General features: G+C 41.8%; 1 protein-coding gene across 1 annotated transcript in view; it reads left to right on the top strand.

Moving 5' to 3' along the window:
• Positions 1-14,851, top strand: part of igsf3 (immunoglobulin superfamily, member 3) — a 296,199-nt gene that overhangs the window by 272,993 nt on the left and 8,355 nt on the right. The window contains exon 7 of the mRNA NM_001159666.1: positions 4,018-4,428. Within this exon, the coding sequence (NP_001153138.1) occupies positions 4,018-4,428 (411 nt within the window). The remainder of the gene's footprint in view (positions 1-4,017; positions 4,429-14,851) is intronic.

Genomic DNA, 14,851 nt, shown 5'->3' with positions numbered 1-14,851 from the left:
AAATCTCTTAAATTGATTATCATTTGTGTTCTTAGAATCAGTTTGGAAATAAAAATAAAAATGGATAAAAATAGATTAATAAGAAAGCTTTCAAACATTGTTAACATGTTAAAAAGTAACTTTGAACCAGATTTTCCTTTTATTTTGAGGTGAACTGTAACCAATTTATATACCAGCGATCAACTGATCTGGTGCGACAACCATCGACAGCTGAAGGGGTGCAGACAATTTTATTCTTGTCAGTATTGTTTGAGTCTTCTGTTTTTGAAGCTGAACTGTTGGGAGATATTAATTATGACAGCCCTGCAGGAGTGAACACAACTCATTTTGCTGTGTGACATTTTAATTTAAAAAGCTTCCGGCCTGATAGCAGGCACAGTGACAACAGAAAGTCAGCAGGTGGCGATATTATGCAAACTCCTCAAGCGCAACTGTCACATCACATACAGATATGATGAATTGTTTGTCAGAGTTTTCAACACTAGTTTTTGGAGGGAAGGGATGTTTATATTAGACTGTTAAATGGTTAATTCACCCTAAAATGAAATTCTGTTATCATTACCTTGGCATCATTTCAGGTATAAAATACTTTGATCTCAAAGTACTCATCTTTTGAACTCAAACGAAACATTTCATTAAAAGAGTAGAGATTTCTGTTAAAGATTTCTAAAAGTCTGTTAACCCAAATCATTCAGAATGAGATACAAAAACAAAATACATGAATAGTTTAATCAAATCTTTTGAAGAAAAATGTAATAGCTTTACACGATGAATACATTTATCTTAGGTTTTTATGCACATAAACTATTGATCAGCCAAGAATGTTTACAAAATACAAAATTGGTGATTTTTGATTTATTTATTTTTTTGGCATGCTTGCTTGATAAGTGAGAATCAATGAAGCTCATTCTTGCAAGAACCAATGAGGTTCGCACTTATGTTCAAAGCAGTTCACCAATCTTTTAATTTGCTTAGTTTCTATTTTAGAGGTCGCCACAGAGGAATGAACCACCAAATATTCCAGCATATATACCTACCGGCCGCAACCCAGTACTGGGAAACACCCTTACACACTCGTTCACTCACACTCATATACTAAGGCATTTTTTTATTTAATTCAAGTGACCTATATCGCATGTTTTTGGACTTGAACCAGCAACCTTCTTGCTGTAAGGTGACAATGCTAACTACTGAGCCACTGTGACGTCTAGTTTACCAATCAATGTATAAACAAAGGTTGAAATTAAAGATTTAGGTTTTAAACAATAAAATATGAAAAAAAAAATTATAGCACATTAAAATAGCAAAATACTTGAAAAGTTTTGATTGTTTATTTCAATCTTACTTATGTTATGTTCAATCCACTAAAAGGTGACGCGGTGGTGCAGTAGGTAGTGCTGTCGCCTCACAACAAGAAGGTCACTGGTTTGAGCCTTGCCTGGGTCAGTTGCCGTTTCTGTGTGGAGTTTGCATGTTCTCCCCGTGTTCACGTGGGATTCCTCCTGGTGCTCCGGTTTCCCTCACAAGTTCAAAGACAGGTGAATTGGGTAGACTAAATTGTTCGTAGTGTATGAGTGTGAATGAGTGTGTATGTGTGTTTCCTAGAAATGAGATGCAGCTGAAAGGGCATCCGCTACATAAAATATATGCTGGATAAGTTGGCGGTTCATTCCGCTGTGGCAACCCCAGATTAATAAAGGGATTAAGCTGAAAAGAAAATGAATGAATAAATCCAATAAAATGCATGGGGTTGCATTAGGAAAACATGCTGACAGCAATTGTTAAGAAGTGTTTTTAAAAAGAGAAATAAAGAAAAAGAGTGTAACCTCATAAACATTTTGAAACTTCATAGTCTTCAGTGAAGAGTTTAAAGTCTCGGATATTAGATTTTAAATATCTTTGTTTGTGTTTTGAAAAAAAATATTACAGTTTAGAAAGTCATAAGAGGCTAAATCAAATTTAATTTTGACGTAAACTAACTCTTAGGAAAACTACATATGTGAGACTGAAAAGGGTAAAAAAAAAAACCACAACATTAAATTGGTGTGATCTGACATTGTAGAATTGAGAAGCTTTGCTGCAGGGATTGAGTTTTGGGCCTGTTGGTTTGAAGCGTGAGAGTGTTCATGCCGCTTTTGTTCAGGAGAAAGTCCAGCTTTAGGGATGAATCAGGGGACTTTGCTGGAAGTGCAGAAATGCGTGATGGGATTACTGGAGCCAAAGTGTCAGTGGAAAATTGGATTTTTAGCAAAGAGCCATTAAAGCAGAAAAAATGAATGTGAAGTCTCACAGATGCTCATTAATTTGAGGTATTAAAAGATGCAAAAGAAACAATCATATGAAGTCCTTACCAATTTAGTGTTTTTGTGATGAAAGGTGGTGTGTGTGTATGTGTGTGCGGGTGAGCGTGTGTTTTGAGGGAAATAGAAGGAGTGATACAGCGGCATATGTTTCATGTGTTTGAAAGTGTGCCTGAACCATTTGCATGTTCTCATGCCAAATAGCAGGGATGCACATGTAGGACATCTGCTCTCTTTACTTGTAAGTGCTTCTCGGTTGGACATATCTAATGATCTACATTTGTGAGTGTGTGAATGTGTGTCTGCTGTCTTTATTGTGTCTTCCTGAGCTCTTCTGGCGAAGATAAATCCAGTCATGGTGGGAAATAGCAGGCATTGCTGATGGTGGTCACACCTGACGCACCTGCAGTAATCCAATATGTATGCCAAAAAATCCTGCAGCCCTGCTGTCATAAGAATGCTTCTGACATCTTATTTCTGCCACATCTAACACCAACATAACTATTAAGCCTTCAGCAACAGGAAATATCTGTCCTGCTTTTTTTTTTCTATTCAGATCAGGATTTAAACAAAGGATTACCACAAGAGTGGGTCCATAGAAATTAAGCACACTATACACAATATTGAAATGGACCAAGATACATGGGAGGCAGCTCTGGACAGGGTTCATTCCTCATCTATATTCGCACGTCACTGATCCATTCACTGTAAAGTGGTTCACAGAATACACTGCATGGTCGAAATGTAGCCTTGCACGGATCGAAGAGCCCTCAGCCACCCTCACACGTACGGTGGCTAAAAGACGTTTTGTATTTTGTAAAACTAGAAAAGATTAGATACTCCCTTCAAAGACCTAACAGAACATTTGTCAAAATTTGGGATGCCCTTTCAAAACTCTCCAGCTGGATCTAGACTGATTCCCCCCGCCCTTGACAATAATAATACATCAGTTTGTAATCTTTTAGTACTTGAAATGTAACATTGAGATTATTGTATAAATGTAGACATCTGCCTCGCATTATTTGTATAATTTGGTTTTATTTCATTATTATCATCTTTTTTTTATTTTAATGTATTTATTTATTTACTTTTTAATTTCTTTTTATTATTATTTTTTGTAGTTATATATTTTTGATATTATTATTTCTGTATTTCTGTAGCTGTTTGCTAAAATAAATCATAAACAAAAACTATACTACTATAACTATACTCTATAAAAAAGAATTTGTAGAATAACAAGGAACAATCCAACAAACTAACAAACCGGGCTATATCACCGTGTATTATGGTTATGTAATAGGCATATATATATATATATATATATATATATATATATATATATATATATATATATATATATATATATATATATATATATATATATATATATATATATATATACAGTATACATGGCTATAAGTAGAGAGAATGATGTGTAGGACAGGATGTCTTCATACCTACCGTTAAATGTGTGTTTCATGTCGAATCAAGGGTTGTAATATAATAATATTAATAATAATAATATATATATATATATATATATATATATATATATATATATATATATATATATATATATATATATATATATATATATACATATATATACATACACTGCATATACAGTTGGAGTCAGAATTATAAGCTTATTTAACAGTACACAACAAATGTGTTGTTTATTGTTCTAATGTTTCCTCTTATTTTCCTCCTCCTTTAGTGAGTAAACTGAAGGTGCACAAGTCCAATCAGAGTCTTCAGTTTCTGGAGGACAGTCGTGTGCGGGTCAACTGTTCTGTCTCCTCTCAGACCAGCCTGGACTCACAGCATGCAGTGCTGTGGTACGCCCGCAAGGCTGAAGCGGGTCAGCCGGATGAGCTTCTGCTGAAGATTGAACACACAGGGGCATTTGAGTATGGTGCATATGCAGAAGAAGAGCGTCTGCGCAGCCGTGTGCAGTCAGAGAGACTTTCTCCTAGATTGTACGGCCTCACACTGCACCGCGCAGAGACCAGCGACTCTGGAGTTTACTACTGTCTGGTGGAGGAGTGGCTCATGGACCCTGACGGAGAGTGGTACCGGCTGGCACAGGACTCCTCTGGCTTCACACATGTTGCTGTGAGACAGCCAGGTAAGAGGGTCACTTATTTCTGCTCTGGCCCTTTTAGAGTTTGCAAACTTATTACAGCATGATATTCTGTTATAAATATCTCACAATTCTGAAAACATTCTAATTCTCAGAAAGTCAGAATTTTTTTATATCAAATAATTCAGGATTCTAAATTATAAGATCAAAATTGTGAGTTATAAACTATCAATTTGTCAAGTAAATTTGTTAGAATCCTTGTTTTAAATTTGAAATAAGAACTATAATATACGTGTGTTAATGTAATTTTTATTTGAAACTTTTTAATCATGTATTTAAATAATTAGTTCATTACACGTGTAACAGAGGCCAGCTAGTGAAGTGTGGTGCAGGTAAGCCTCACGACAGACGATAAAGGCCATGGTCTTTAGCCTCCTTGGTAGAGTCACCGGTTCGATCCCAGCTCGGAGCTGGTTGGGTGGTGTAGGACCAGTGAAGTTACATTGGTGCCGTGACCTGGATAGGAGTGAGTGTAACAGAGAGCAGCTAGTGAAAGGCTGTGCGGGTAAACCTCACTCTTCTGACCTCTAAAATGTGCCCTAACGACAGATGCTAGAGGCCATGGTTTTTAGCCTCCTTGGTAGAGCAACCGACTCCCATGTGGAAGGTCACCAGTTCAATCCCAGCTTGAAGCGGGTTGGGTGCTGTTGGACCAGCAGGGTTACACATACAAACTACATGACAAAAATAAATATAAAAACATAATGATTTCACATTTGGAGCTAATAATAATGAAAGATGTTTTTCTTCAACAGAAATTACAAGAAGAAGAATTGTTTAACAGGCATCATAACAACCTTGTTGACCTTTTGACCATAGGTTATTATTATTATTTTTATTGCTTATTAATATTTGTGTTAGTACATTATTCAGTCCAAGATGTGGGCCAAAAGTTTTTAAGAAGTGCACCTTATGGGGTTAACAGGAAAACCCAGTTTAGAAAATATTTAGTCTCAACCCAAAGTTTAGAATGATTGATTGATTGGTTTATAAATAATTACTTAAAGTATTTGTAATGTATAGATTACGGGGCTGTCTTTACCAATTTCAACACACTTCTGAGTTCACGCTTTCATGGTGTCTGTCATTGCTAAGCTACCATCAGCTGTGCTCTTTGAGGATCCACTACTAACAAACCCTTGCTGCAGCTCTGATGTAAATTTTACTTATGTAGAAACTTAAAAAGCTTTTTAGAGTTTGGGTGCTCTGTATTTGTCTGAGGTTATCAGTCTACAGTTATTACTTCAATGTGTATTTTCTATAAAAAGTATGGCTACTAGCCCATATTTGTGTGCACAAGTCACATGTCTCCATTGCAAATAACAAACTTGAGCGTGCAAAAAAAATGATATGTGAATAGCCCTTAAGATGACACGTAGTAAATAACATAAAATTACAAAATGTTTTTTTTTTTTTTTTTTTATAATTGTTGCTCTTTTGGACTTCAAATTATAGCAGTTCCCCACTAGTAAAGCTCAGCATTTTATAATTTGTTTTTGTATTTATTTATGCATAATTCTATCCAGTAAGGATACGTTTATCGGTTATCCAAAGTGACAGTAAAAATGTATTATATTTCTAAATTATACAATTTCTGTTTCAAATAAATGCAGTCCTTTTGGACTGTCTAATCTTCAAAGAAAATAGGCAGTACAACCTTTTAGTTTTGATAATAACAGCACCATAACAGAATCATGTGGCTTGAATATATCAAAATATATTAAAATAAATAAAACATTACTGATTTTTTAAAATTAAATAGACACTACCTCTGTGAACATAATATACTTTTTTATCTTTTAAACAGTAATGTATGTTGAGATTTTGGCACTTAATTTTATTTTGTTAGAAGAGTAGCATCTTTTTGGGTAAATCAGAATTCTGAAAATTGAAATGAAATGAACAAATCAGCCTCCTGAGACATGCGATCTACATTTTCTAAAGCATTTTCTACTCCTTTCTTATTTTATCTTGCTCATGGAAAGAGGCGGCCAGTATTTACAATGGCACCCAACTAGCAGAGTTGGCCTTTATTCCTATAGCAGACTCTGAATCCTTAGAGAATCAGCAGTAGGTGTGTGTGTTTCAGTCCCGTGGGTTTATCAGGCCATCTGCCACGAGAGGATCGGAAAGAGCAGCGTGAAAACATTCTCCCCCTGAGAGCAGCGTGGAGAGCAGCCATCCTGAGCTCGCTTCTGCCCAAGCTAAAGCATTCATCAGCATGTGTGCGTTTATCAGAGACGCGTCAAGACAGACATGCATAGGCTTTGTGCGCAAACATACAGGTTATCAGTCCCTCAGGAGCCCCATATAGACCTCAGAAGCTCAAAGCACACACAATCTCCACCACTGTTTTACTCGTGATGCCCGTCTAAATACCACACAGCTGATGCCCCATTATTTACCCTGAGCAGCTGCATGAAAGATCCCTGCTGGGAACCGCCTTTCTTAATTATTTGTTGGCTCACTTTTACCTAAAATTAAAAAAATTTTGTGACATCATGACCTATACACTACTGTTTAAAAGTCTAGAATATTATCTTTTAATAAATGTATTATTTATTTTAGCGATGTATTTATCTTTAGTCTATAACAGGGGTGGCCAACCCTGTTCCTGGAGAGCCACCTTCCTGCAGATTGCAGTTGCAACCCATATCAAACACACCTGCCTGTAATTATCACATGGTGTTCAGGTCCTAATTAATGGGTTCAGGTGTGTTTGATATGGCAACTGAAATCTGCAGGAAGGTGGCTCTCCAGGAACAGGGTTGGCCACTCCTGCTCTATAATAAAATTAAAGAAGAAAATATATAATAATGATAATGTTGTTGGTAATAATTCTGATAATTAGGCAATGTCAATATTAATTCATTCATTTTCTTTTCGGCTTAGTCCCTTTAATAATCTGGGGATGCCCTTTCAGCTGCAACCCATCTCTGGGAAACATCCTTACACACTCATTCACACTCATACACTACGACAATTTAGCCTACCCAATTCACCTGTACCGCATGTCTTTGGACTGTGGGGGAAACCGAAGAGCCCGGAAGAAAGCCACACGAGCGCAGTAAGAACATCCAAACTCCACACAGAAACGCCAACTAACCCAGCCGAGGCTCGAACCAGCGACCTTCATGCTGTGAGGTGATAGCCTCAGATCTACTGCGCCACTGCGTCCCCACAATATATTATTAATAGTAGTATTAATACAAAAAATTCTATTAAAATATTTTCCATAATAAATATTATGATAACAATTGTGCAATCATCACAATCATTGTTATCATATTTTTATAACATCAACATTGATAACATTATTAATTATAATAATAGTACAATAAAAAAAAAAATAATAATTGTTTTTATTATTGTCTATAATTTCAACTGATGAATAGAAGTTCATCTTTGGAAAATAACTTTTGTTTTTTTATTATTGGTATGCATTGGTATGTCTTTATTGCTTCCTCACTAAATAGCTAACCCTTTATACCCCTAACTTTTGTCATGATTTCCAAAAAGAATTTAAGCAGTAAAAGCATAGTGTGTAAATTAATTTTTAGAATAGCAACATCTGACAACAGAAGTGAGGATCTGAATGCAGTTTTTTTTGTATTAAAAGGGTAGTCAAAACAGACAGTGATAAAATACTACACTATATCTAAACTAATGCGAAAAGGGTAATTTAGCAAACAGGTGAAGATCAGGGCAGCAAACAGTACAGAAAACAAGGAACAGTCTAACAAGCGCTCCACAATGAGTACCATTGCAAAGCAAGACTCGAAGCAGTGTGTGAGTTTGTGTTATGCATAACAAACAATTCCAACAGTATTCAACAAAATAGTTTGTGTGATGACAAACAAATGGAATGGTAGTGGTTATGATACATTTAAAGGGTAGTTCAACCAATCCTGAAAATTGTGTCATCATTTATTCAACCTTTACTTGTCAAAAACCAGCTAGAGTATGGTTGACAAAGCCTGTTCCTGGAGATCTACTTTTCTGCAGATTTCAGTTGCAGCCCATATCACACCTGCCTGTAATTATCAAGTGCTGTTCAGGTCCTGATTAATTTGTTCATGTGCGTTTAATCAGGGTTGGAGCTGAACTCTGAGCAGGAAGGTAGATCTCCAGGAACAGGGTTGAGCACCCCTAAAGCCTAGTTCACACTAAAGGATTTTAAACATCAGCAGATCGCTGTGCCATTCACACTACATGACTTGACTTTGTGTCTTTTAATCTCTGTGGTGTTCACACTACGCGACACTCCGTGAACGATCCACAAGAGGGGGTCACACACTACATGATCTGACAACAACTCATTCCCCATCAGCTCATTCAAGATACCAAACCACAGCCAATGAAATTTTGAGGGAGGAGTCGTCAGAAAAAGCTGAACACTATTGGCTGCTTGTGTGCTGATTACATCATTGACAGCGTTTCAAGCTTTGGAGAAAGCATTTAAAAACATTGTCAAATCAGCTGATTTATCAGCGGATTAATCACTCATCTGCAAGGTTTGAGTGGATAGATACACAGAGAGTTTTTAATTTTTGTAATTTTATAACTCTTTGAAATAAAACTAACATATTTATAACACCCTGCCGCTTTCTAACTATCAGTGTATTTCTTTCTGACATTGTTATTATTTTTAATACAAAACAGTAAAGAACTGAGCATTTCTGCCTTAAATTACCATATTGGTTAAAATGACTGCATGCATGTCTAATACTTTTCACTGTGACTTTAAATATGTGTGCATTTTCTTGCCTAGCAACTTCCTGCTAACATAAACAAAACTTTCTGATGGCAAAAACATCAGTTTACTTCAGATATCTTTCAAAACAGCAGATTCTGTGCCATGAAATAGCTCCTGTTTGAAAGTGAAAATGAAAGCCAAGACCTTTAAGTGTTTTAGTATCTTAACTACATATTTATAGGCTGTATTACCAAAAAATATTATATTTTTAGGCTAATGGTGTCATTAAATATGATGCCAGACATTCAAAGCTTAATTTTAATATCTCAATAATAGCTTTGAATGAAAATATGTTGTGACAATATGGCGTTTTATATGAGAACGGTCAGAATGAGCAGTATGGTAATTCTAATGGTTACAGAATTCTAGTTCCACTGTTAATATACACTGTTAGACCTTACCAGGCTTTTTTACAGTAGAACACTGGCAACACTGTTGCCAGCTACTCACTGTAAAAGTTTGGTTACAGTAAGTAACTGGCAACAGTGTTGCCAGTTAATTACTGAAACATTACAGTGAGTGGCTGGCAACAGTGTTGCCAGTTGTTTACTGTAACCGAACCATTGCAGTGAGTAGTTGGCAACAGTGTTGCCAGTTAATTACTTTAATAGAGCAGTAGTGGTAACTAACTGGAAACTGTGTACAGTTAATTACTGTACTGTAGTGTTACAACTCACAGCATTATACTGCATACACAATAGTATGTCAAGTTGTTACTAAAATTAATTAGTATTCTTACCTGTGTAGCGAGGCAGAGGGAAAACAGCGGCACAACAGGATGAGTTTACAGACAAGTCCCCGGAGGGTGCTTTATTTACAAAGTGAATGTGCTGTAAAAGGTGCTCTTCTTTAGGGTGAGGTGCTCTGGTGCTCCGGGAAGTATGTGAAGGACGGTGAGTAGTCGGGTGCAGGATCGTCACGAGCTGGAGTCCGCTAAGGAGAGACAGAGAGACAAGCATTAGCACAGGGAGTCATAGAAGGAATGAAGCTCATCTTCTCCTGGCGTAGGTTGGGCTTATATGTCTCTCCGCTTGATGTGCTCCAGCTGTGTACGATCCTGGCTTGATGAAGGTCCAGCTGGGTGAAATTTGCGACCAGGGCGACGTGGCATATAATTGCTCGTTACATTCCCCCCCCCTTAGCGTTGTCCTGGTCCTGGGTGTCCTGCGGAGAAAAGGTAGAGTATTGTGAGGGGGGGTAGAATGGTTTGACAGACCTGCCCATCCTGACCATAGCCTTGAGAGCCCGTCGGCGTTTCCGTGGGAGGCCCCGGCTCGATGTTGTACCGTGAAGTTATAATCCTGGAGCGACAGGAACCATCTGGTGACTCGAGCGTTGTTATTTTTCGCCGTTGACATCCATTGAAGTGGAGCGTGGTCGGTCACCAGGGTGAATCTTCTGCCAAGGAGATAATATCTGAGCTCCAGGATTGCCCACTTGATCGCCAGGGCCTCTTTCTCCACCGTGGCGTACCGGGTCTCTGCAGGGGTAAGCTTCCGACTCACGTACATGATGGGGTGTTCTTCATCGCCGTGGACCTGGGAGAGGACCGCGCCCAGGCCCGAGTCGGAAGCGTCTGTTTGTAGGATGAAGGGGCAGCCGAAGTCAGGTGCGTGCAGTACCGGAGAAGATGTTAGTGCCGTCTTCAGGGCTTGGAACGCGCCATCTGCTTCCCTGTTCCATTGTATCTTCTCTGGCTGCCCCTTTCTGGTCAGGTCTGTCAACGGGCTGGCTATGGATGAGAAATTGGGAATGAAACATCTATAGTAGCCCGCTAACCCCAGAAATGCACGTACCTGGGTCTTTGTGGTGGGTTGTGGAGTTTCTTGTAGTGCTCTGATCTTGTTCTGTTGTGGCTGTATGAGACCTCTACCGATGTGGAAACCGAGGTATTTTGCTTCTGCTAGACCCAGGTGGCATTTCTTGGGATTAGCTGTGAGCCCAGCCCTACGAAGATCAAGGAGCACCCTCCGCAACCGGGATAGATGTTCTTCCCATGACTCGGAGTGGACGATTAGGTCGTCGAGGTATGCTGCTGCATACGGCTGGTGGGGTCTCAGCAGGATGTCCATCATACGCTGGAATGTTGCTGGAGCCCCGTGGAGCCCGAAGGGAAGAACCCGGTATTGCCAGTGCCCACCGGGAGTGGAGAAGGCGGTTTTCTCCTTGGCGCTTTCACTTAGTGGTAGTTGCCAGTAGCCTTTGGTGAGGTCGATCGTGGATATGAATCGGGCTCCACCCAGCCGATCCAGCAGCTCGTCCACCCGAGGCATGGGGTACCCGTCGAATTTGGAAATTTCGTTCAGCTTCCTGAAGTCATTGCAGAAGCGGAGGGTGCCGTCGGGTTTGGGGACCATCACTATGGGGCTGGACCACGGGCTACGAGATGGTTCGATGATTCCCAATTTCCTCATCTTTTGGATCTCATCGTTGATAGCCAGCCGGCGAGCTTCTGGTACTCGATAAGGCCTCTGCCGGACGATGGTGCCAGGTGGGGTGATGATGTCGTGCTGGATGATGGTGGTTCGGCCCGGTTTCTCTGAGAACACATCCCTGAACTGACCGACCAAGGCTTGCAGCTCCGCCTTCTGATTCGGTGAGAGTTGCTCACCTATATGGACAACGGGAGAAGTTTCTTCTGAGAAGGCAACTAGATGACCTGGAGCTGCAACCCATTTCTTCATCAAATTGATGTGGTAAAGTTGTTCTTCTCTTCTTCGTCCCGGCTGACGGACTCGATAGTTTACCGGCCCTACCCTTTCTACCACTGTATATGGCCCCTTCCAAGAGGCCAAGAACTTCGAGGTGGTGGTAGGTATCAGGATCATTACTTTGTCCCCTGGTTGGAACTCTCTGGGTTGGGCGGGCCGGTTATATAATCGCTGTTGGGCGCGCTGGGCTTCGGTCAGATGTTGCTTGACAATGGGCATGACTTTCTCTATACGTCCTCTCATGTCCCGTACGTGCTCAATCACTGACCGTTGTGGGGCTGGCTCTTGCTCCCAAGCTTGACGAGCCACGTCCAATAGCCCTCGTGGTTGACGGCCGAACAGCAATTCAAAAGGTGTAAAACCTGTAGATCCTTGGGGAACTTCTCTGATCCCGAAAAGCACGTACGGGATCATGAGGTCCCAGTCGCGCCCATCCTCTGCCACCACCCTGCGGAGCATCTGCTTCAGCGTCTTGTTAAAGCGCTCCACCAAGCCATCAGTCTGCGGATGATAAACAGAGGTTTTTATTTGCTTTACCTTTAGGAGGCGGCAGAGGTCTGCCATCAACCGGGACATGAATGGGGTGCCCTGGTCGGTCAGTATCTCTGCTGGTATTCCTACTCGGCTGCACAATAAAAACAGCTCTTTAGCGATTGCCGATGACGTGGCTTTTCTCAGAGGTATCGCTTCTGGATATCTGGTGGCGTAGTCGAGGATGACAAGGATGTGTTCATGTCCCCGGGCCGACTTCGGCAAAGGCCCTATCAAGTCCATGCCAATGCGGTTGAAGGGCACCTCATTGATGGGTAATGGTATCAGAGGGCTGGGGGGTGGTCGTTGGGGAGACGTTCTTTGGCAGATGTCACATGCCTGACAATACCTCTTGACTTCTCCATCCAACCCGGGCCAGTGGAAACGATCTCTAATCCTTTTGATCGTGTTGGCTGCTCCTAGATGTCCTGCCATCGGGTGAGTATGTGCCAGTTCCAGAACCGTCTCCCTTTTGGTCCTCGGGACGACCAATAGCGTCTTCGTTTCCCCCCGCCTCTCTGCGACACAGTACAGCAGACCATTTTGTACAATAAAATGTGGGAGGGGGTGAGGGCTGGGAAACCGTTCGTTACCGTCTATGATCCGGACTTGTGGCCAGCAGTGCTTCAACGTTTCGTCTTCACGCTGTGCTCTCCCGAAATCGCCACCTGCGGTAATCTGTTGGAAAAGATCATAGTACAGGTTAGCCGATGATGACTCACCCCCTCTGTCGCTCTCGGTGGCCATCAGCGCTGGTTGGCGGTCCCGTTGAGCCCGTCCCTTGCTGTTCTTCTTTGTACGAGCCGATCGAGCCTGATGATGGGTGAGGAGATCATCGAACCCCGGCCAGTCTCTACCCAGAAGAAGGGGTACTGGAAGATCTGGAACCACTCCTACTTCGATGCGCCAGCTTCCCGACTTCGTCGCTATGGTGACTTTTTGGGAGGGTACGTGGCGGGTATCCCCGTGTACGCATGTAATCGGGATTCGGCTTTTTCCTTCCTGATGATATTTTAATGTTTTTGGATGAACCAGGGTTATTGCACTTCCTGTATCCAATGTGGCCGTCTGTGTTTTCCCGTCTATGCATACTTTACGGGTGGGAGCTTCGGGAGGGACGTTGCGATGTACCACGCACCCTGCCATCCAGGCCGGGGTCGAGTGAGATGTTGGCTCTGTGGGCATCGGCTCGTCGACTGGGCTGGGGACCGCCGGTCTGCTGCCTGATCTTGTTGTGCCCTCCACCGGTCGCCATGGCGCATTTACCCTCCGGGGTGGCAGAGCCGCTCTCTCCCCAGTCTCCCGGGCCACGTGAGCTTCCGCCAGCTCCACCGCCTCCACCAAAGCGGCCAGCGAGTCGGGGTTCCTCATGCTGGTAAGTGTGCGGAGCCGTTTGGGTAGCGCCCTCATCATTTTTTCAATGACAACTTTCTCAGCGACCTGGACTGCGGTTGGATCTCCTCCCAGCAACCATAATCTTCCCAATCTGGATAAGTTGGCTGCTTGAGTCCGAACCGGCTGTTTGTCATCATATGACCACTGAGAAAATTGTTGTGCTGCGCTTATGTTGGAGAGTCCCATTCTGGCGAGTATCTCCTTTTTCAATGCTTTATAGTCGTCGTTTTTCGGTGTCTCTAATGCGAAATAAGCTCTTTGAGCTTCTCCAGTCAGAAATGGTGCTAACATCCTCGCCCAACTTTCCTTCGGCCATCTTTCTCTTTCCGCAATTACCTCGAAGGTGTGCAGGTAAGCATCAATATCGTCCAGGTCGCTGAGTTTTGTGATGAATTTATGAGCGCTCACCTCAGAGAACTGGCTGGAACCGGCCGCTTGGCGGAGCTGTTGTTCCATACGGTCTTGTCTGGCGGTGAGTTGTTCAGTTATCACTTGTTGTCTTCTTGAGATTTCCGCTAGATGGCGTACTACCTCTTCGATCGACATGACTCAGGAGGGGATGACAGCCGAGTAAGAGAGCGTGAGTGAGAGAGAGAGCGGATGCCTGTCTGTAAACAGAAGAAAAACAGAGAAAATTCAGTGGTTACTTCTTCTTACTGGTAAGTGCTGAATTTTTTTCCCTCTGAAAAAGCGCGCATTCTCCACCAGTTGTAGCGAGGCAGAGGGAAAACAGCGGCACAACAGGATGAGTTTACAGACAAGTCCCCGGAGGGTGCTTTATTTACAAAGTGAATGTGCTGTAAAAGGTGCTCTTCTTTAGGGTGAGGTGCTCTGGTGCTCCGGGAAGTATGTGAAGGACGGTGAGTAGTCGGGTGCAGGATCGTCACGAGCTGGAGTCCGCTAAGGAGAGACAGAGAGACAAGCATTAGCACAGGGAGTCATAGAAGGAATGAAGCTCATCTTCTCCTGGCGTAGGTTGGGCTTATATGTCTCTCCGCTTTATGTGCTCCAGCTG

The sequence above is a fragment of the Danio rerio genome, chromosome 9, assembly GCF_049306965.1.
Source record: "Danio rerio strain Tuebingen ecotype United States chromosome 9, GRCz12tu, whole genome shotgun sequence".
In the NCBI taxonomy this organism is placed as follows: Eukaryota; Metazoa; Chordata; class Actinopteri; order Cypriniformes; family Danionidae; genus Danio; species Danio rerio.
This window is presented reverse-complemented; position numbering and strand designations above follow the sequence as displayed.